Raw genomic sequence first — 23,237 nt, forward strand, 5'->3', positions numbered from 1 at the left:
ATATTAAAATGTTGATTACCTGATTTTTCTCCTTTCTTCACTAAACGTGACTTTCTGTTCTCTAGCAGTTTGGCATCATTGTAATGAGTATTATAGGTAATTATATCCACAGACTGAAAAATAGCCTCCCCCCCCCATTTTAAATAATCAGTGAGCAATATATTCACCAATGTTTAGTCTTGTAGATTTTTCTTTGGTGAACAAACCATAGCAGTTCCAGTCATGAAAGAGCAAAAGAATTATTAATATAAGATAATGAGTAATTTTAAATGCAGTCTAGCTAGTGCTTCCTTTTCCAGAGCTTTCTTCCAGGGAAAGACCAGAAATGTTTAGAATTATTTGTTTGGATTGACAATGAATAATCCTTTTTTATTTTTAATAAAGGGTGTGTCGTGGAGTACTGTTCGGTACATGATTGGAGAAGTACAATATGGAGGCAGAGTCACCGATGACTTCGATAAACGTCTGCTCAATTGCTTTGCTAGAGTAAGTCAATTTAGAGAGAAAAAAAAAGAATGGAGACACATCTCGTTGCATCTTTCTATTAAACAAGAATATTTTTGGTTTGTAATACGTAAGCCAAACTTAAGGAGAAAAAAATCTAGAACAGAGCTGCTGAAAAGGATCAGCCAACCAAACCAAACCAAAACCAAACTAACTAGCAATCTACTTGTGGTCCAGAACAGAGCAAAAGTCAGCTGTCAATGATCCATGAATCCTCTCCTGTATAGATTAGCTGCTCACGTGCATGGTATCTCCCCACCTCCTCGTCTACAAAAACACTAGGTGTAATATCTCTGGCTCTTCCTCTGAGCACAAGTCTCATGGTGTTTTGGGGCCCCGAGATAAATGATTGGAGAATAAGCCAAAAGTTGACTTTTCTCATCTCTTTCCATTAGGACAGACAATTGAAAATTGATGAAGTGTTCATTTGTTTCTCTGTGCCCAGTGAGACCTGCATATCACATTGATAAACATTTTCTAGACAATATTACCTCTTGTAACTGTGGCTTTCACAGCAAGGATGAATAGTATAAGTACATTTACTAGACTCAAATTACTCTTAAAATTTTTATGTGTTAAAGAAGCAATATACATCCCTCAATAGGCTTAAAATGTTTCCATCTCCCCAAGACTCATGCATGCCCCTTTTCCATCACAATTTCTTATTCCCTCAGTGTAACCACAGTTTTATAGAAACTATTTCTTTCTCACTATACTTTTACCATCTAGGTATGTACTTCTTATAATGTAGTTTGATTTTGCCATCTCTTAAACTTTTATATAAATGGGATCATAGAGTGTGTTTTCTTTGTGTCTGCTTTCATTTTCTCAATATGATGTTTTGGGGCTCATCTATGTTGCAGCAATGTACTCATTTCCCTTACTGTATAGTATTCCACTGGATTGTATTGGTGGAAATTAGGATTGTTGCCATTTGGAGCTATTATAAATGATGCTACTGGGATCATTTTTTTTTTTACAAGTGTCTTGGCGCACATGAATATATCTTTCTATTAGGAATGGAATTGCTAAGTTACAGAGTTTGTGTTTTTCCTATTTTAGTTGATCACGTCAATCTGGCTTCCAAATTGAGGTATGAGATATCCTGTTTCTCCACATCCTCACTAACACTGGATATTAGTCTCTTTAGTGTTACCCATTCCAGTGGGTATAATGGTATCTTAATTTGGTTTTAATTTTTATTTCTCTAAATACTAATGGAGTTTGACACCCTCACATGCTTATTTACTGTTTTTATTTTCTTGTTTGTGACTTGCTTTATATTCTTGCTGCTATTTCTCTTGGGCTGTTTTTTTTTAAAAAATGGTTTACAGAGTGAGAGCATAGCTCAGTGACAGAGTGTGTGCTTGGCATGCATGAGGTCTTGGGTTCAATGCCCAGTACCTCCATTTAAAAAAAAAGGGGGGGGGTGGAAGTGGTGTAAGAAGTTTCTTGCATATTCTGGATACAAGTTCTTTGTTGATTATGTGGTTGCAAATAACTTTTTCCGTTCTTCTATGCCTTGCCTTTTTACTCTCTTATTGATCTTTTGATGATTAGAAATACTTAATTTTAATATACCTGCTATATCATCATTCTTTTTCTTTTACTTCAACTTTTCTGTGTCATTATGTTTTTAATTTATTTCTTACAAATAGTAAATAGCTAGAATTTTTAATATCCAATCTGGGGGGGTGGTCTTTGTATTTTAATGAGCAAATTAATCATTTCACTGTTGTTATGATTACTGCTGTGTTTTGATTTATTTCTTCTATGTTACTTTGTGGTTTTCATTAAGCATACTTTTCTTGGCCTTTTCCCCCCATCTTTCTTGCTCTCTTTTTTTTCAGTGTATTTTTACTTCTCTTTACTGGCTTGAAAATTACGTGTTTTATTTCTAGCCCTTACGTTTCTAACACAACAATTAAGTTAAATTTAACCATATCTTACAGGGTTTAATTCTGAGCCCTCTGACCGTCATCTTCCATATTACTGTTCTAGGCATTTTGGTTCCACCTTATTTTCATCCCTTACCCCGCTTACTCATTTTGATAGTTTTTACAGCCAGTTCTGATTTAGATTTACCAAACACGTGTACTGGTTGTTTTGCAAACCATCCTTACATTGCCCTCCTCTCCTGTTGATAGGAGGAGGGCAGCCCATGCCTTGTGATGGGAGAAGGACGTGGGTGCAGAGACTGGTAGATTTGACAGGGGAAGATGAGGTCGTTTTCTTCTGGCTGTCTCCGTGTTCAGAGTGAAATTAGAAGCATCTCTGGCCGAGGGGATGCAGGTCATCAGCTGAGGGGAGGGGAGGGCAAGTTTGGGACATTTGAAGAGACTGGAGAAGGTTGCCTCGATGAGTGGGAGAGGGAATTTGTAATCCTCACACATGTGTTCTGCCTCCTCCACTAGACTGTAAACTCACTGAAATAAGAAACAAGTCGTCCAGGTCTCTCCAGTGCCTAGGGTACACTCAATACGTATTTGTGGATGATTCACGTAATTTAATCTCAGCAGATTGAGAATTTCATGTGCCCCGGGTTAATGTCATCTAAAATAGCATAGATTGGATTGAATTTTTACTGACCTCAGAGCGCAGCCTGAAAATTAGGTATAATTTTTTTTTTACAACCCTTTATATCAGCTTCAACTCATTTTCTAAAAAGTAGGATTCAAGAAAAGTCCTAATTAGCCAACTGTCTTAGTCGATTTGTCTGTTTTATTGAAACTGCCTTACCCAGAAGTGGCAAGAACCCTGCTGTTGGCTGGCAAAGTGAAAGAAATTTCTAAGAGACCTCTTTGCTCTCCTACCAGAGCCTGCTGTCTGGATCAGAGCTGAGAGCTGCCTGTGGTTAATTGGTCACTCAAGGCAGATGGCTGAGCCTGGGCAAAGGGGAGGAGAGGAAGAAGCATCTGCCACTCAGACTGCTTCATCTTCCAGATCTCATGCTGGGCAGGTCCTCCGCCTGACCCTAACCTGTGTCTCCTCCTCCTCGACTTCTTCTGTGTACCCCAATAAGACTAGTCAGCGGACCCCAACCCCCATCTTGGAAGCCTAGAATTCTCCATCCTCTGGGCCTGAGCCCGTCCTGGGGGAAGGCGGGACGATCGTCTTGGTCCTGCGGCCCTTCTGGTCTGGAAGCACAGAGTTCTCATCGGGCCCCAGTGCATTGGCTGCGCCTGAGTAACAGCGGCTCCCTCTCCACCTGGGTATTTCTCTCTTATGCCACCCGATTCTGGCTCCTCTGAGCTCTGTTCTCAGCAATTACTGCCCTAAATGAAAAGTTCATCCCACTGTCTTTCTATTCTTTTACCCCTAGACAGCTCCCCCAGGCTTATTCCATCTCCCCCTCTTCTCTTCTCTCTTCTTCTCCCCTTCCCGTCCCCACTTTCCTTAGAGTTGCTCCACCTTCAGTGCTTTGAGCTGCACCATTCCCTTATTCCCGCTGAATCTGCATTTCATCCTCCACCCTTTCCAGCCTCCTGCCTCACCTGTTCATTCTCTTCAGTCATTCATTCCTGTCTAGCTTGGACCTGTTGCAGATGGCCCTTCAGTAACCAGAGAGGTGAGTTTGGACATGAAGTCACTGTGTGAACTTGGCAGCAGAAACCTTCTTGAGGAAGGCTGCAGAAAAGCACCGTGGACCCCGTATCCTGCCTTATCTCAATCTCAGCCTCAGTCTTACCTCCTAACCACTGCCACTTTGCCCTGACCATGTTGCCCAGAGTTGCCTGAATGAAAATCACTTCAGTTGTAAAGCAGTGCCTTCAAATCGGATCCTCTGTCCCTATAACTTTCAGTTTGGGGCTTATCTTTGAACCCTGTTTGTTTTCTCTGTTCTCAGCATCTTACAGTGTGTCTCCCTTAAAGCCAGTGATTGTAGAACCTTATTCATTGTCCTTGGAGGATGACTGCTTATCTTCGTAGGTTACCTTCTAGAGTCTCCCAAAGTAATTCCATGTAGACTTCATCTTCTATATTTTAATTATTCCAAAAATGTCTTCCAAATTTGGTGAGACTCAACTGTTTTTGTGTTTTCGAATCCAGCTATTTGTATTTATATAAATAAGGTAATGGAAAAATAAGAAGAAACTTCATTTTGCTTTTATAGACATATGTCATCTGGCAACACAGAATTCAGTGTGATCATTTGTTGTCTGTGTGCTGAAGACCCCATGGCCTTTGCCTTCCTAGTCATCCACATCACTAAAAACCCAATCTTTGTAAATAATGACCCTAATCATAGCAGTTTTTTTTAATAACTTTCAACTGCTCCCCATTTCTTAAGTTAAACACCAGTCCTCACCTTGACATCCATAGGCATCCATAATATGACCTCACTTCACCTTTCCTGTCCTACCTCTTAAATATAATGATTTCATCACTTACCCAATGTGCCTCACATTTTTGCATCATTCTATGCCTTTGCTTGTGGGGTCTCCCTAGTTGCAAGTTCCTTTGACAAAATCCTATCCTACAAGGCTTATCTCCAAAATCACCTCCTAGATTAAGCTTTACCTGACATCCATCTGGCTATTTTTTCTTCTTGCTTTAAGCCTCCGTGGGAACTTTGCTTATTTTTATTTCCTCTGGCTCTTAACTTAGCGCACTTTGTATCATGGTTATTATGTGATTGGCTTATCCCTCTACTGGGTCACAAGCTCCTTGAAGGAAAGGACTGTGTGTGTCTCATCTTTGCATTCTGTTCCTGTTCTCAGTGCAGTGCCTGGTGCACAGGAGTTGAATAGGGTAGAACTGCAGTGAGTAAGGGAAGGGAGAACCAGTACACAGGGTATTTCAGAGCAATCACTGGACCTAAATTAAGCTGGAAGAAGGAAATGGAGGGAGGACACTAGAGAAAGTGTGACCACCCAAAGGAAGGCACAATCCCCATCTCTTTTCACTTGGAGTCCTCTGAGTGACTCGGACATCCTGCCTGCAGTTCTGCTCCTCCCATCATCCCAGTACTTCCCTCGCTACTCAGAGAATCACTCCAATTGACACGAAGTCGTTGCCTCAAATCAGGCTCACGGGCATTCAGCATTATTTTTTTTCCCCTCTTCAGAATAAGTCTGCACACCAAGTATATATTTGCTCTCTTGCTGTTACCTTACAGATAATCAACTCATATGGAATGAGAAAGGGATGTCTTAAGGCAAACAATAAGATGGTTAGATATATTTGCTTGGTGGCCAGGGACATAACTTAATTAACAGAAGGAGTGCTCCAGCTCGGTGGGAGGGGAGATGTCTGCAAGAAGTTTTCCTGGCCGTGTATGGCACTCATAGCCACGCTGAGCATGAGCATAGCCACCCCCCTCCTCACTGCCCCTGCACCCAGCATGAGCCCTGTTTGGGGGAGAAAGGAGGCAGTGAAAATGCCAGTCATGCTCTCCTGTGTGTAGTTATTGCCTCACCTGCTCTGCAGTACTTTCCCACTCCTCTTCAAAAGTGGGCTCTAAGGTCATCAAATTATGGTGCAGATAGTGGGTTTGCACGCTGGCTCTCTCCTCTTCACCCTTAGCAAGTATCTTCTTTGGTGTTAAACAGAGACCCAGGTTTGTTATTTTTTTTTTGTTGTGGCCTCTCTCTTTGGTTAATATATGTAAAATTATACTTAATACATATATAATTATAGTGGTTTTGTTGAGGTACTTTCAAACCCAATATAAAAAGCAATTAAAATGGAAATAAGAAGACCCCATCACCTCGATAGTGGCAATTTTTGGTTTTCATTTAGACGTTCATCAATTTTATTCCTCCTGTTTTCTCTTCCATATAGGTCTGGTTCAGTGAGAAGATGTTTGAACCATCGTTCTGTTTTTATACGGGATATAAAATCCCCTTGTGCAAAACCTTGGACCAGTATTTTGAATATATCCAGTCATTGCCATCCCTAGATAACCCCGAAGTCTTTGGGCTTCACCCTAATGCTGATATCACGTAAGTTCCTGGCATTTTTTAATTTGAAAGGATCGTTTGTAACCCAGCCTGGCGAAGACTATGCATTTCATTTTCTCTCTTAATCTGTCTCCTTTCCCTTCTTTTTATTTTACTGTGAAAAATAGTGTTGCTTCCTGTCTCCCAGTTACAGTTTTGTCATATCTTGGCCTGCTCTCCCATCACTAAATCCTGATGCTCCAGAGTTTATGACAATGTTAAAGCTCTAATTTATGCATCAATTCCTTCTCCTCTGTCGTGTCATAAAACCAGTTGGTATTATTGGTATTGATGCTCTCCACTGGTAGGACAGTAGCCTCCCAGCTCTTTGCCTTTTACCTCAAAAATTCCATTAAAAATAATGGTCATAGTTGGGGAGGGTATAGCTCAGTGGTAGAGCATGCTTAGCATGCATGAGGTCCTAGGTTCAATCCCCAGTACCTCCATTAAAACATACATATGTTTGTGTACATATATACACACACACACATATATATACCTAATTACCTCCCCCCTCCGAAAAAAAATGGTCATGAACAGAATCTAAAAGGGCCAGAAGGGAAGAGAGAGGAGGAGGAGGAATTGTATTTCTGCTTGATCCTCTCCTTTATCACCCGTTTCCCCTTACTTGCCCACCTACATCCTTCTGTAAATAACTGTTTGTGGTGGGCACAGTGCAGCCAGCACAGGAACACAGGACACAGATGCAGAGTCCAGGAGGAGAGGCTGGGGGTCTCAGCTCAGGGTGAGGCCCCTGCTCTGGCCACGGCGGGAAGAGGCAGTGAGTGAAGAGATAAGAAATGCCTCTTCTCAAACACATTCTTTGGATGAGGTCTCACCCCCATCCCTCCAGAGACCTGTACCTGAAAAGAAGACCACTCACCTCTGCAGAGAGAGCTCCATGAAGCACCAGCTGAGAGCCTCCTCTGGGTGGTCATGACTCTGGCTCATCAACCTAAGACCGCAAAGTTATGTCCAGCAGAGTGGTTTCAGGAAATGGAAGCGACGGGAGTCCTGGGGCAGCCCCCAAGCCGTGATGCCTGGGAGGAGTACCCTGTGCCCCTCTGCTGGTCACCCACCTGCTGTGGCACTTCTGACAGCTCTGCGATGGGCGCAGACATTTCCACCTTCTGGTTTTCAGCCCTTACCAGGCATCCCAGAGTCCCATTTGCTCCCACTGCATTGTCTCTCCACCCTGAGCTTGCACCCTACCCCAGCACAAGGCGTGGCCTCCTGGCCTCTTTGTCACCCACATTCATTCTCACTTCTCCGTGGCTTCTAATCTCTCCCACAGCTCTTTTCATCTTCAAAGACATGGGCATGGGACCCCAGAGACCCACGGATGGCCAACACTCATTTCTGACGCTGTGACAGAACCACAGTGACTCTTTGGTGGTGGCTTTCGCTGTTATCTGAAGAGGCTGTCATAAGTTAGCAGGAGGCAAGAAAGAAGTGGAGAAATAAAAAGGTTTCCTCTGAGACCTGTTTGAGAATCAACTTAAACAGTATCTGAAGGAGAGCACACAGAGGATTTTCACTTTAGCTAAGACTTTAGAAATGTGAGTCAAACCACGTCACCTCTCTGCCCAGAACACTGTCTCACATTGGAAGGAAATGATAAAGCTCCTGTCTCACTCCAGGTCAAGGTCACAGGCTGACAATGACCAACAGGTGACCTATGAGGCCCATCTGCCTCCTGCCTCTTGGCCGGATCTCCTCCTGCCTTCTCCCTCACTCGTGCCACTCAGCTCCAGCTTCCGCTAGCTTCCTGTCACTCAGTCCAGATGGCTCCCACCACAGGATACCTACACTTCCTGGAACATCCTTCCCCCTAGATATCATTGTGGCTCACCTTTCCACCTCTTCTGGTCTTTGTTTAAATGTCACCTTTTCACTGATGCCTTCCTTGGCTGCCTTATTTTAAAATTGCATGCCACTCCCCAACCACCCCTCACCCCTGACTCCATCCTCCTCGCCTCCTTTCTTCCTATAGATTGTGTCACGCGCTGACATACTCTGTTTTTACTTATTTATCTGTAGTCGTCAATCTGCCATCGTTAACATAAGCTCCATTATGTCTGAAACTTTTGTCTACTTTTACTACTGTGCCTCCAGTGCTCTACTGCGTCTGATGCTCAGGGAATATTTGTTGACTGTGTGGGCAATACTAAATTCTCCTAGTATCCTCCTCTAATGAGGATGGTTTATAGAAAGATTCATGAGTTCATGCAAGTGGGCAGAAAAATAGCTAATAAGTTTTAATGCACTTACAAATTAGTAATTGAAGTTGTTCACATGGGAAGACTCTAAACTTTGATTCCATCCTTAGCCAGAACCCAAGGAGTCCTGATAGCTGGTACCCAGAGAATCTGATCCTGGTGGGTACTCCAGGATCCTACCAAGGAGTATATAAAACAGAGGTGAAAGCATCTCACCCTGACTTATAAGGATGGCATTCCTGTGCCTGGATTACCGCAGGCAGTTTTGGTCACCAGCTCTCAAGAGAGAGAAACCAGAGCTAGAAAAAGTTCAGAGAAGGGCAACCAAATTGTAATCCAGATAGGAGGCAATAATAAAGACAAACTATTTTTCTCTCTTGACTTTTTATTTTGAACTATTATAAGCCGTCAGAAAAGCTACAAGTATAGTGAAAACCCATATGCCCTTCACCCAGGTTCACCAATTGTGAACATCTTGTTCCATTTGCTTTTTCATGTTTGATATTTATATCTGTATATTTATATATCTACAGCTATAGCCAAATATAACCACATCTAATTCTCTCTGTCTGTCTGTCTCTCTCTCTCTCTCCGTGTGTGTGTGTGTGTGTGTGTGTGTGCGCGCTTGCAGACCCTCCGAGTGGACAGAGGTCAGGAATATGTACTTTTAAAAACCTCATGAGCTAGTACTAGTAACTCCAGTATCAACTGTACGCATTAGGGCTTGTCCTCGTCCTCCCTCCTTCCCTGTTGCTGTCTCCTTTCTCCCATAAGGATCACTCTGGTTCCCAGCAACTTCAGTATGTTGACTCATTTGCTCCAGATTACTCCACCAGCACCACGACCAACAACAAACGTACTAAGTGGAGGTGAAGATTTCTTTGCGGTTCTTTTTGTCCTCAGAATATTTCCCCCTGAGGGTAGACAGAGCACTATGTTCAAGTCGCTCAGGCTGTTGTTTCTGTGTGGTTATGCTGCCAAGTGATATATAGGTACATTCATTTGTTTGTATTACACTTTAGGTTTTTTTTTTTTCATTTTTGCTGATTGTTTTAAACACGTGAAACATGAACACGGCTCAAAAGTCACAACTAGATAATAAGGTGTTCTTAGAGACATCTCACACTCTCACAAGGGCGAGCCTTCTTTGTTTTCTGTCAAGTCTGTCTTCACAACTCTGCACAGAGGCTTCCGTGCCATCACTGGCAGGCCTGCTGGAGTGGACTGTCAGGACCTCGCAGTCCCTCGTCACACTGAGTGAGGTCGGGTACAACGTGCTGTAGCTCTGCCTCAAATGGAGGCTTGTTTCTGCTGGAGGCAACCAGCTGGCCGTAAGGTCTGTGGCCCCACTCTCTTCTCTCTTCATTCTTCACTTCCCCCTTCATCCTTGGGTCTTCCCTAGCCTCCTCTGCTTTCCAGGGACCCTGGCCCGTTTCTGGCTCCTGCTCAGGCAGTAGGCTCTGTTCGGAAGCTCCACGTTTGGTTGTTTTCTCGGTCCCTGTGTGAGCTTTGTCCTAGGCTTGATTCTTCTCTTCTCTGGTCTCTGAAATACATGGTGACTGTAACCCCAACCTCCCTCTTCCTGGTAACTGAGCCAACCTTCTGGAGGGCTGCGCTCCAACCGCTCGCTGTTCCCCCACCAGCCACTAGAAGGCAGTAAGCAATAGCGGACGAAGCTCCCCAGCTAAAACCTACCTCTGGTCTCCCAGCCACCCTTCCCACTCCATTGAGAAGTGACTCCAAGTTCTGTGTGAAACAAAAGAAGTAAAGGGTTACCTGTTATTTCTGGTTGGGAGCTGGGATGTTGGAGGAGTTGGAGCAGGAGTGCACTTCAGGGGGAATTACAGAGTTGGGTTTGGGTGTGTTGAATTGGGAAAGACAGTGGGATGTACCTGAGTGGGGAGAGAGTGTATCATGTGGACTGGAGCCCAGGTGAGAGGTTTGAGTGCATTTGTGCAGAGACAACAGTTAGCCAGAGGAGGGGTGGACTCTAGGATTCACTGGCTGAGTCTGTGTGGATGTCCTCGGCTAGAGGAACCCTAAATTATTTAACCCGCCTGACTGTCCACCCCATACAACAGCACCCTGGCTTCCAGGTAGGCTTACTGGCTGTAAATGGACTGTGGTGGAGAACCCTATGTCTCTGCTTATCGAAATCTGCTAACTCTGCTAAGTCTGAAGTTAGCATCCATGCATTTGAGGGAGGAGGGAAATTTGGGAAAGGGGGCCATGAGTCTTTCTCCTCAATCCTTGCTTGAGAAAGCAGAATCCCTAAAGTAGAGGGGGGAAATCCAGCTGAATAAATGCTGTAAAATAAGGAAAATCTCTCCCAAGACCTTAGATGCCTTGGTGACAGGAACCATAAAAATGCATAGTTTATTCACATTTTATTATCTAGACTTACAAGGTACCAAGGAGTCTGCAGATTCAACACTCTCAATGTCAAAAACAGTTATTTTCACTCTTTCACTCATTAGCAGTTATGCTTTCTTTTCTACCTTTTGAAATTTATCCAATATCTTAACACATCTTTCATACTCATTTCTATGCAGGATGAATTTAATTGTATTCCTTTTAGAATGAGCTGACTTCTGAGTTTCAGATTTTTATTAAACAATTTATGCTCATTGACATTTCACGTGCAAAGATGTATATAAATTTAGGCTGGTTTGGATGTGATAGTGCACCAGTATCTCTTTAGATGGTTGTTTATTTTATAGACCGTTCTGTTTTTCAGCTGTTTTGCATTTCTATTATCCACGACCCTGACTCAACCACCTGACGGAGATGACCTAGAAATCTCCCCCAAACCACAAAGCTACAAGATCAGTACAAGTTGCTTCTCACATTTACCCCAAAGAGAAATTTTCTTCTAGAAGTAACTTGAGACCAAAGCTCATGGACTATTAGACTTCTTATTCTTCATCTCATGGCATTTATGGGGATAGTTTTCCTGAAAGCCCTTGGGCTTTGAGGCATATAGAGATACAGTTCTCCATTACAGCTAGCTAACTAGCCTTCTGCCTTTCCTACCTTTGCAAAACATGAAGTTACCTTGTAGAAAAAGAAATGGAACCTGTACAGCCCCAGCATTCTGTGCCTAATAAAAGGTGTGGTGGGGACGTGATCTGGAGAGCTTGTCCAGCTCTTACGCAAAATGGGTCAGCTTTTCAGGGCTTCGTCCTCACATCCAGAGCCTGAGGACTATTTTCAGATCACCTCATAAAAAAATAAAATCACCCACCATGAAAGTGATTTCTTAGGTGAAACCCATCGGTCCTTCCCTGGAGCGCTGGTGAACGTGGCCAGCGCCAGCCAAGAGCGGGCAGGTTGTGTCCGCACTGGTGTGTGCTGTTGGCACCCAGCCACTGGTGCAGAGCATGTTTCCAGAGAGGATTCAAGCTGGAGGTGAGCAGAGAGAGCTCCTGAGAGTCCCAGATACGGGGTCTTCCCCCTTTTTGTTTGTGGCTAGAACAGGTAGCAAGAATGAACTCTGAGTTTCTTAGTACGAATGGAAATTTACTGTCATTTTCTTCTCTTTAAATTTTAAAGCTCTGTGTTTAAATATATTAATATTTAAATTATATCTATCCGATTCTCCTGTGTTTTGAGGAGTACATACACATATATTTCCCTTTGTCTATGGGAGGATGCCAGGAACCAGATAGTAATGATAATATACTATACTTTTACCATAAGAAGAAACAAATAATTAAATTTTCATGCCCTTTAAATATGGGAGAATTGCTCTCTTTTATATCTGAGGTTTCATAAAATCCAAGCCAGTTGGCCTCAATTCAGTAAACAAGTATTTATTGAGAACGTAGTCTCCAGCCAGCTTGGGGACACAGAAATTAGGGAGACGTAGTCCTGGCCCCCGGAGCTCCTCATCTATTAGGGAAGTAGTTACACAGTACGACAAGGTAAACTCTAAAATCAGGAGGTGTTATACACATTGCTGTAAGGACAAAGGCAAAGAGGCAATAAATTCCAATTTAGGGATCAGAGTAAACTAGTGAGACGAGCCACATCTGAGCTGTGCCTTAAAGGATGTGCAGGAGTTCTCAGGCTGGAGAGAAGGCGGGGAGGGGGTGACTGCAGTGTGGGGAGAAGGGCAGGAAGGGCGGAGTGCACGGAAAGAGGAAGACAGTGAGCAGGAGGGGTGTGTGTGTATATGTCTATCCAATCATCGAGTTGTACACCTTAAATACCAACAGTTAAATAAATGAAACCCTTCAGCTTGGTGAGAGAAAAAAGGCACACATTAGGGCACACCCACGAAGGGACAATTCAAGGAGCGGCATGAAGATATTAAAAGGTGGGATTTGTCAGGGGAACTGAGTCTGATGTGCCTAGAGCATGGTAGGGGAGGGGCCTGAAGTGGGGCTAACCTGATCAGGAGGCTGATACAAACGCGCACTGGCTTTCAAAGATTCAGGGCGTCACGCGAAAGAGTTTGTGACAATTTGAAGGTGCTGGGGATAAAGATGCCGGAAATTTCTAGGTAGATGCTAGAAATGACTTGGAAACCAAGAAGTGCTGGGGACTATGACATCAGGAGGAGGCACTCTCTCTGAATCTGTAGGGTGGGCACCTGGGCCCAAACATTGATGCCGTTAAAGGAAATGGGGCAGGAAACGGGTCAGGGGAGGGGAAAGGAGCAATAAAACAATGAGCTAGACTTGGGGTTTGTTTGACTCAAGAAACAGCCCCAGGAGTCAATGAAAATGTAGATACACGAATTCATGAGACAGTCACCTACCATAACTGTAACTGGCACCTAGCTCAGAGCCTGGTACATAGTAAATCTTTATTGAATATGTGAATTTTTAAAGAACTGTTGCTGCACCTAGACAAGTGGAGTAGATAGATGCCAACAGATCACTTTGGAAACCATAAAACACCTGAAAAGGTGAAAAAATGAGATAGAAAAGATCAAATAAATTTTAATTATTTATAGTTCAGTGAAGAAATATGAGTGCTGCTCTTTGATCTCACAAATAATCGTTTAATGGTAGATTCTTACAACCAGTCCAGAAGCAGGTGAGAATGAAAAGAGGTGGGCTTGTCCAGCATGCAGTGTTTCAGTTAGCTCTGAGCAAGACTGGACAGCACTGCTTTGGATGTTATGGACACTGGTGGGCTCTCTTTCCCTGAAGATGGAGAGCTTTCACTTCTGTGGTGTTCTCGATGTCCCAACAGGAGGCAGTGGAGTAGACCTCTATAGTTTTTTCATTCCTGTAGGTTGCTGGTAAAGTTTCCTTTTTATTTTTTCTTTATTTTGGGCTGGATTTGATTTAAGTGATTCATCATTTCATCTTAGTGTTGATAATTATCTCTGAAGGTGCATTTCCCTGCTAGTTCTGAACAGTTCGCTCTCTCTGTCAGGTATCAGAGTAACACTGCTTCTGCTGTTCTTGAAACAATTACCAACATTCAACCCAAAGAGAGCGGAGGGGGCATGGGAGAGACCCGGGAAGCCATTGTGTACAGGTTATCTGAAGATATGCTGAGCAAGCTGCCTCCTGACTACATTCCACATGAGGTAAGTCCCCGGTCCCCCTGCTGCACAGGGCCATCTTTGTGTTCCACGGAGCTGAGCACAGTCCTGGGACAGTGTGTTCCAGTCCCTTCCTCTCTGCTCAATCTTTTTTTACTTTCTGGTCTTCTCTTCTTCACCCGTGCTCAAGCGTGTTGCAGATTATGATCTGCACTTTTCCTTTCTTCTCTGCTTTCTCTCTCAATTGCCTTTTCTAGACCCTTTTCCTGTCTTTGGATACTTCTGTCTTTGGGTCTCCAGGCTGGAAACCTCTCCCCACCTCTCTTACTCAAGCCTGCTTTGCCTGTTCTTTAAATTGATGCCTTGTTTTTGTCTCCTGCCCTCCATCCTTTTCATTCTCTTAGTCCTCTCAGCCAGGTAACAGAAAGTGAGCTGTTTACGTGAATTCACTCCCCAGTTTGGATGGCAATAGCTTTCTACTGCTTGAACCTCCCAGGTGTTGGCTTGTTAATATCAGTTTTTCTCAAAGTTTTTTAATCTCGACTCCTTTACAAAATGACTGAGCACCCCAAATAGCTTCTTTATATGGATCATATCTACTGACATTTAATATGTTAGAAATTTAAACAAATTTTTCAAAAATATTAATTTATTGTAAAATATCATTAATAAACCCGTTACATGTTAACATAACATATTTTGAAATAAGTATACTTTCAACAACAAAATATTCAAAGGGAAAAATGGGATTGTTTTATATTTTTGTAAATCTCTTTAACATCCAGTTTACTAGAAGGCAGCTAGATCCTCTTATCTGCTTCTGCATTGGATCTGTTGTGATACCAGGGTCACGTAGCCTCTGGAGAACTCCACCGTACACTCCTCAGAGAAGGGGAGTATAAAGTCAAGTTATGTCTTAGTATTACTATGAAAAAAATTTAACCTTGTGGACCCCCTAATAGGAGCTCAGGGACTTTCAGGGGCCCCAGACCACACTTTGAGAACTGCTGATCTAAATAAATCTTTAATTGTGGTAAAATTTCTGGACCATCTAAAAGTTCTGTAAGACAGCCTCCAACTTGGCCGCCTCCTTCATGCAAGAACACAGGATTGTGCCTTCTGGCCATCCAGGGCCTCCTCTCTTCTGTTCTCAGCCTCCATCCCTCACTGCTGACGGTCAGTGCTTCATCTGAGTCCTAGACTTGGCTAGAGCAAGTTTAGCTTTACAACCAAAAAGTGAGAGGCTGATGCCCTGATGCAGGTGTAACTGTGGTCCTGTGTCTACCCTGTCCTGTGTCTCCGCGTCTGGGAAGGATGCACTTGTCAGCTGGGAGCCCCTAGGCTGCCTGGGCTACAGCACCGCCCCGCATCTGCAGTGAGTGCCTCCAACAATAAAAAAAAAAAAAAAAAAAAAAAAAAAGTTTTCTCGCTTCTTAAAACAATTATTGCTTCCTTTGTGTAGATGGTTACCAAGGCGTTTGGCCAAGATGCTGAAATCGGTGACTTCACATAGAGATAGTTATAGTAAGAGGAGAAAAATATTCTTTAAGTGGATAAACATTAAAGTACATGCTTTCTATGATTCATTGTAAATGGTCTTCAGAAGACAGACGAGGCATAATACCTGCCTTCAAAGATTTTAAAAATTGGTATGTGAAAGTGAAATAAAATTTAGTCTATGACTAGAGCACAGGTTGGTACTACTAGAGGAGGATTTCAAGACCTTGGGATAATTTGAGCTGTTCAGAGTTAGTCGGGGCCACTTCACCTAGACCTCTGTTCTAGCAACATCCCAGCAGGGACTGAGTGTGAGGGACGTCACTAAGTGGATTGGTAGATGGAGGGAGTTCGTCCTAGGAGACATCTCAAAGAATTTCCTCTTCCAAGATCACTTACTCTTTAGTGTCTTTTATTTTACAGAAGAGATGTGTTCTTAAAAATGTGTCTGTAAAGTGAATTTTAATAATTGAAATATAATTGTACTTCAAAGCAGAGCTGCATAACTGTAGAAAAGACTACTTGGTTTCAGAAACATAATAAAAATTCTGTGTAAGACTACAGCAGAGCTTTCACTTATTAATAAAAAGATGATTTTAGGCTGGAATAATAATCATACTCAAAATAAAATTGGTACTAAAATTAGATTTTCTAGAGTCTTAATTTTTTCCTAAGCATGTATCTATTGCAAGAAAAGTCTCTCTTTTAAAACCCGAGGTAGGGCAAGGTGATTTGTTTGGGGCTGTTAGCATACTGAAAGCTACCTGTCTATTGATTTGACATTATAGCCAGTGTGTGGGCTTAATGTCTCACTCGTGGGTGTTACACAAGCATTTCCATAATTTCCCTTTTCCTTAAGGTGTGAATTTCCAGAGTAGTCATGATTTAAAGGGAATGAGATACATGCCATTTAGCCACTGGAGGATGAAGGGCTTGAGATGAGAACAGGGCAGTGGAGCCTGCAAAAAATAGAAGTTCTAGAACCAGGAATTTAGGCAAATACCTGAAGGTTGGTGTGCGGAATGGGATGGGGACCTCCACTGGCATGTTTCACTCAGGTTTCAATATCACTTGCTCTGCCTGCACAGGTCATCCTGTCCAGGTGTTCAGTTTTATATCACTGCTTTCCTCTCATCCCTCACTCACTGGAGGCATCCACTGCAGTGTGCCAGGAAACCTGTTATGTCAAACGAGGAGGATGGTCCGGATGAGCCAGAAGCCCATCTGTCTCTAACATCCCAGGACTCAAGAAGGGGCAGTGGGTGTCTCCAGCAGGGAATGCTACCATTTACCGGCTTTCTGGGGATTCTTTGGACTGGTACCTCACTCTGAATTTTCTCCCACTCCATGTGTCTATCCTTACCCCTTCTATTCTGGCAACTCTTCGACTGTGACCAGCAGAAAGTTCAAATCTCTTTATGAGTTCTTGCCAGTATTTGTAGTCAATCTTTTCTTGGGCATATGTCACTAAATTGAATTGTGTGTATGTATTGGCTTATTTCCCAATAATTGTTATATTTTATTGTTCTCACAACCAGATGCTTTTATATCGATTTCTTCAAAATGGTCAATAAATTATATATTAAAAGGAACAAATGACAGGTGCTTAATGGCTCTCCCACAAAGTCAAATATTTCCATTGATTAGATTAGGAAAGGCTCTCCTTAAGTCACCCTAGCCAGGGCAACAGTGATCTTAGGAAAGTGCAGCCAATCATATTTATTGGTAACTGTTCTGTAAAGATTTCGGCTGTGTTAACTTTCTGTGACATTTCTAACAGCGACTCTGCAAGCACTATGGGAAAAGAAGTCTTCCAAGCTGTACTCTGATGAGGGTTAGACTGCAAAAGGATATTTAACTGACACTTAGTGCTTAATCATCTGAACGGGGGGAAAAAAGGTACATACAATTTTATTTCAGCTTTTCAAAGTACATTTCCAATTATCAACTAAGTACAATCAGTAGGAAATATAAATCATTTTAGTTGAACAGTAGTTTTTGAAGCCCAGCAAATGGGGAATTTAATGGCAAATTCGGTTCCGCAAGAGATATTTTAGAGTTCATTTGGGCTTGTAGAGATACATCCAGAGGAAGAAAAAGAATAGAGAAGGGAGAGGTCATTGGAAGAGAAGTAACAGATGATTTTTTAAAAAATCTCCTCATACTGTATGCTTTGCTTTAGGTGAAAGCTCGTTTGATAAAGATGGGGCATCTTAACTCAATGAACATATTTCTTAGACAAGAAATTGACAGGATGCAAAAAGTCATCTCAATACTTCGCAGCAGCCTGAGTGATCTAAAATTGGCCATTGAAGGAACGATCATTATGAGTGAGGTGAGCTGTTATTATCTCAGTAGTCATTTCCCTCTTTTTTTGATTTTTTTTCTTATTCTTAGATTTTAACTGTACCTTTTTGTTTTTCCAGAACTTGAGAGATGCTCTGGATAACATGTATGATGCTCGTATACCCCAGATCTGGAAAAGAGTGTCCTGGGATTCATCCACACTGGGCTTCTGGTTTACTGAACTTTTGGAAAGAAACGCTCAATTTTCCACCTGGATATTTGAAGGGAGGCCCAATGTGTTTTGGATGACTGGTTTCTTTAATCCCCAAGGTATGTGCTTGTGGGATATTAGGCAAACTTGGAAGATGTGGGTGGTTGTATAGTAGCCCTGTGTGATAAATGTATGTTATATAAAATAACATAGAGGTACAGCCTGCTGCATGCTGAACACGTGCTTTCAGGACTAGAGACCACGGATGATCCTTCTGTATTTGTTTTACAAATTTGTTCTGAAATTCTTTCTGCCACATCACTTCCATGATATGGCACAAAACCTTCTGCTTTTCTTCTCACCCACTCAGCGACCTATCAGTCTGTGGTTAGGACAATGTGAAATAGTAAAAATGTTTTGTTCAAACCTTAGTCTTTAAATGTTTATGAAAATGACAAAAATGAAGCACTGAAATATGCCAAAATCTTCCTAAAGTTCAGAAAATTAGACTGATTTCAAAAACGATCATGTGGCAAAAGTTTAATTCCATGAAATTCCAGAGTCTGTCCCTGCTCAGTTTTTTTTTCCTCCCCTGAAAAAGTGCCTTGTGATTCCATTGCCTTTATCTTTTCGTTCTAGAAATATTTACTGAATAAGTTATAGGGTTCATAAAGTTCAGAAACAGGACAGTTTTTTGTCTTACCACAACATGCATAGTTTGACTTCAAGTAATTCCTGGCCACAGTGAAGAGATGATGGGTTCCTGACAGTTGAGCCCCTCACAGCTCCATCAGTGATATGATTTAGGAAGCATTCACACTTACAGATTAAGGTGTGTTATTGCTATTTGCAGCAATATGTTTGAATCTCATAAAGTAATATTAAGTGGGAAAAGTCAAATAGAACACATTGTAATGTATATCTATTGTGTGATTCCATTTACACAAAGAATCAAAACAGGCAAAGCAGAGCCACAGTGTTAAAAGTCAGGATAGTGGTTGCCCTTGTGGAAGAAGGTAGTGATTGCAAAAGGGCACAAGGGGGCTTCGGGGGGTATGGGGATGTTCTGCTTCTTGATCTAGATATTGATTGCATGGCTGTATTCCTTTGGTGAAAATTCATCAAGCTGTAAACTTATGATTTGTGCACTTTTCTTTACATAAATAATACTTAAACAAATAGTATACATTTATTTGTCCTCTGTATACATACATTCATTCACTTCATGCATTTTCAAATGCCTTAACATTTTCTAAATTTAAAACACTACCCATGGTGGTTTTTATGAGCTTAACAAATTATACATGGCATCTTACTATGCCAATAGACATTAGATTTGTAAAGGACAGCCCCCAGATTTCACTTATCTACTTTTCTCCTAGAATTTCCATTGAATTTGGGGAGGAAAATTTTTTTATTACAGTTCTCAGATTTTGTTTTGTGTGTCTTCTTACGAGTCTCCTTCCTCCTTACCAGCCCTCAATTTGAGTGGGTTGTCACCAGGTAATTCCTGGCTTGGGAGCCTGAAGAAATAACATTTAACCTGATTAGGATTGTCAACCACCTTTCATCTGCCAGCGCCTCTGCTAGATGCTTTCAACAGAGAGAGAGTTGGCACCCGATTCCTGCCCTAAAGGAGCCTGTAATCTGGTTGGTAGGACAGACACATTAGCAACTCTAACCTAATGTGATAAGTGCTCCACCAAGTGAGAACTAAGCACCACACTAGCACAGAGGACAGAGGGATCAATTTTGCCGAGGCAGGGCTTGAAAAGAGCTTCACATGGGAAGCAGTGAGTTGGATTTGCAGAGGCAGGGACTGGAGATAAGAGCATTCCAGGTAGAGGCCTGAGCAAAGACAAAGCATCTCCAGGGAAAGAAGACCAGTGTGGCCTGAGCTCAGGAAGCAGGAGCAAAGGTGGTGGGGAGTAAGGCTGGGGTATGAAGCCTTCCAGGCAAATTTGGGCTGCACCATAAAGGCGACGGACCCAAATCACCAAAGATCAGAAGATAATCCCAGGAGGATGTAAAGGGTCGACTGGAATAAGGGCATCCAGAGCAATGAGACCCCTTTCCAGGTCCCAGGGAAAGAGCCAGGGGCCTTACCCAGGTGCAGAGGAGGTGCCAGAGCGGGCAGTGGCAGTGACTGAGGCTGAAGGCAGCATCAGGGACGGAAGCACTGGAAGAGGGACAGGCTGGGAGGAAAGGCAAGGAGCCTGGATCTGCCGGCTTGTGCTGCTAGGACATCCAGGTGGAGAGGTGTGTTCGCAGACTTGGCGTTCGGGGGAGGGGTGAGGATCAGTGATTTTTAAAAGCATGAGATCGTTAAGTGTATTTTTGATATTTAGAAACCAAGGAAGTGGGGTTGGTTCATCCCTGGCTTTCCGCAGAGACACATGAATGAGTTCTGTATCACAGCACACAATCTCTTTCAGTGATGGCTTTTTTTTTTTAATTTAAAATATCAAAATGTTAATATAAGCTAATTTTTAATTGTTCTTATTTGTTAAGAAAATACTACAAACCAGAAAAGCAATTAAAGAAATAGAAATACAGATGTACACTTCCGTTTTCTTACTTTCTTTACTAGTTAATAATACTAATCCTTTCTCTTTCCTTCATTTCTGTTTTCAGTTGAACTCCGGTTCTTTCTCTCATGGCTCTCCCTGTCCTGAAAGGCCCTGGACTGACTCAAGCATGTCATCTTTATACGCATGCAAACAGGCTCACACTCTTATCTGTGATTGCTTTCCGTTTGTAGCACAGAAGAGTGGAGGGCAACTTTCCCTGCATACTAATCTAACCTCTCTGCTTCCTTTTCCTTCTCTCGATGTGAGAGACGAATTACTTTCTGTTCCATATCACCTGGCCAAATCTGGAAAACATCAAGATTCCAGCACCCCCATGCATGTTCATAGGCGGTGTGCAAGCAGATTAAGTCCTTTCCAGTTGGAAGCCTCCCTGGTGCCCATTTGACATCAGCACTTGATTTCTCAGCATGAATCTATCTTCTGGGCTTTGTATCTTCTAACTCAGTCCCCTTCAGTGAAGTAATTTTAGGGGCTCAAAAACATTTAAGTAGATTTTTTAAATTAAAAAACCATGTTTAAGTAAAACAGTACAGTTTGCAAAGAGGCCATAGTTTTGTCACAGACGTGTAGTCAAAATCACCTAAAATATAAAATACTCGAAAATGTTCTTTTCACCTGTGACCATTTGTTTTGTATTCTTACAATGTCACATGACGTCCACTACTGTCTGCTGGGTTTCCCGTCGTGCCTCCAGTGAGGGCCCCTCAAGGCCCAAGTGGCTTTGTGGTTCGCGGTGCCACAGGGACAGCTGACAGGCTTTGTTTGCCCCTCCGCTGTGTCTGAGCTCATGCTGTCGGTGCCCTGCTCTGTCGCCTCTTGGTGGCCTGGAGTTTCATCACATTGAAGACGCTGAGTCAGCCAGCCACCTTGGACCTAACCTAGTATTCTCAGCCCACTTCACAGTCCTTTCTGTAGCAGTTGATGAGCTCAACCATGTGGCAGTTAGGTTTGACTAGTGAAGTGGTTGGGCTCTCTGTACCCATGACCCTATAGTGTTTGTTCAGTGGCACAGCTTTGGGCAGTGCCTGGATCTGCCTCCCAGGGGAGTACTCGGACCCGGGAGAACCTCTGTGCCCCACTGGGCTTTCCTAGCAGTCATGGGAACACATGTTGTTTAAGATTGTGCTGCTGAGGGTTCTCAGAGGATTTATTTGGCCTCTTGTTCCCACAGGTGTATCTTTCCCAGAGCACCATGTAATTTAGAATCTGATGTGTGTGTGTGTGTGTGTGTGTGTGTGTGTGCACGTGTGTGTGTGTGTGTGTGTCTGTATGTCTGTCTGTCTCATAGGTAAGGATGTGTTTAAACTCAAAAGATGATGAGTGGTAATGAGCCTGACTTCAAGCCAGGGGATTGCCTGGCTCTCAGACCCTCTTAACTGATAGACTTGCTTTGCCATTTGACGTTCGGTATGACTCACAGGCGCTGCTAATGAAAGGAAGGCAGAGGCTGGACGTGCTCCCCGGGTGTCACACCTCTGTGTCAGACTGAACCATGCTGTATCATTATTTTCCAAATGTTTATTAGCTCAGTCTTGGGCTTGATGCCATTTGGATGCCAAACTGTGCTAGTTTTTCTGTCTTGTTTTTTGTTTTCCTCAGTGTCTTGACAAGTCACGCCAGTCTGTTGTAGCAGATATCAGCGACTGCTTTTTACTCACTAATACAAATCAAGATTTTCAGTTAGAGGGGACTTTGCTGAAGCAAGGAGATGGGTCACTTTTGTCCGTGTGAAAATCACCTGCAACCTCTTGCCTGTGTGTTTTCAGGGCAGCACCGGCAGCTATCGGCAATTTCTGAATGCCTGTCTTGAGAATAGTTGTAAAAGCCGGATGTTTGTTGGGTAGAAAAGTGCACCAGGGTTAGTAGAACTTTAGGACTGGAAGGGACTGGGGGATTTCTTCTAACCTCGCGACAATCCTAAGCACGCCCCAGAGATACTGCTGCTGAACCAGAGCTGCCCCTAATGTCTGAGGGAATCTGGGCGAAGGGACCTCAGGGTTCTCAGTCTAGACGTTAGCACTCACCTGCCGTGTCCCCAACCACAGAACAATAGAAGGACTATGCTGGACACCTTAGAAATGCCTCCAAAGTGAATAACAGCCTATCCTTCTTGCCTTTGTGTGTAAGGGGCTTAGACGCACCAGCTTCAGTCACAACCACATCCCTTGTAATTCTAGCCTCTGCACGTGGTTACCTTCCTTACCAACCCACTAGTCCCTCATAAGCTGGCAGCCTCCTCACTATACTGAAACTGCTCTCTCCGAGGCCACCAAATCTAGTGACCCTCCCGCTAACGTCATTCCCCTCCCTCGACTATAGGAGGGTGCCAGTTCTGGAAACTCATTCATACCTTGGCTTCCATCCATTACCTTCCTTGGTGCTCCTACCTCTCAGAGGGCTGCTTGACAGCCCACTTTGTGGACTCTTCCCAGGCAGGTTCTGCCCTTGGCTCTGGTCCCTCCGTTGACCTCAGCCATTCTCACAGAT

At 43.0% G+C, this 23,237-nt stretch overlaps 1 protein-coding gene across 15 annotated transcripts in view; it reads left to right on the forward strand.

Moving 5' to 3' along the window:
- The window catches only part of DNAH8 (dynein axonemal heavy chain 8), a 219,464-nt gene that overhangs the window by 187,844 nt on the left and 8,383 nt on the right, over window positions 1-23,237 (forward strand). For 10 of the 15 annotated variants that reach the window (XM_074348632.1, XM_074348630.1, XM_074348634.1 and 7 more), the window contains 5 exons: window positions 385-486; window positions 6,289-6,449; window positions 14,054-14,210; window positions 17,845-17,997; window positions 18,089-18,278. In XM_074348632.1, coding sequence (XP_074204733.1) covers window positions 385-486; window positions 6,289-6,449; window positions 14,054-14,210; window positions 17,845-17,997; window positions 18,089-18,278 — 763 coding nt within the window. Of the gene's footprint in view, window positions 1-384; window positions 487-1,566; window positions 1,598-2,354; window positions 4,069-6,288; window positions 6,450-7,740; window positions 8,002-14,053; window positions 14,211-17,844; window positions 17,998-18,088; window positions 18,279-23,237 lie in introns of those variants that run through there. The other 5 variants (XM_074348642.1, XM_074348644.1, XM_074348639.1 and 2 more) reach the window with 4 other exon arrangements.

Source organism: Camelus bactrianus, chromosome 20, assembly GCF_048773025.1.
Source record: "Camelus bactrianus isolate YW-2024 breed Bactrian camel chromosome 20, ASM4877302v1, whole genome shotgun sequence".
Classification (NCBI taxonomy): domain Eukaryota; kingdom Metazoa; phylum Chordata; class Mammalia; order Artiodactyla; family Camelidae; genus Camelus; species Camelus bactrianus.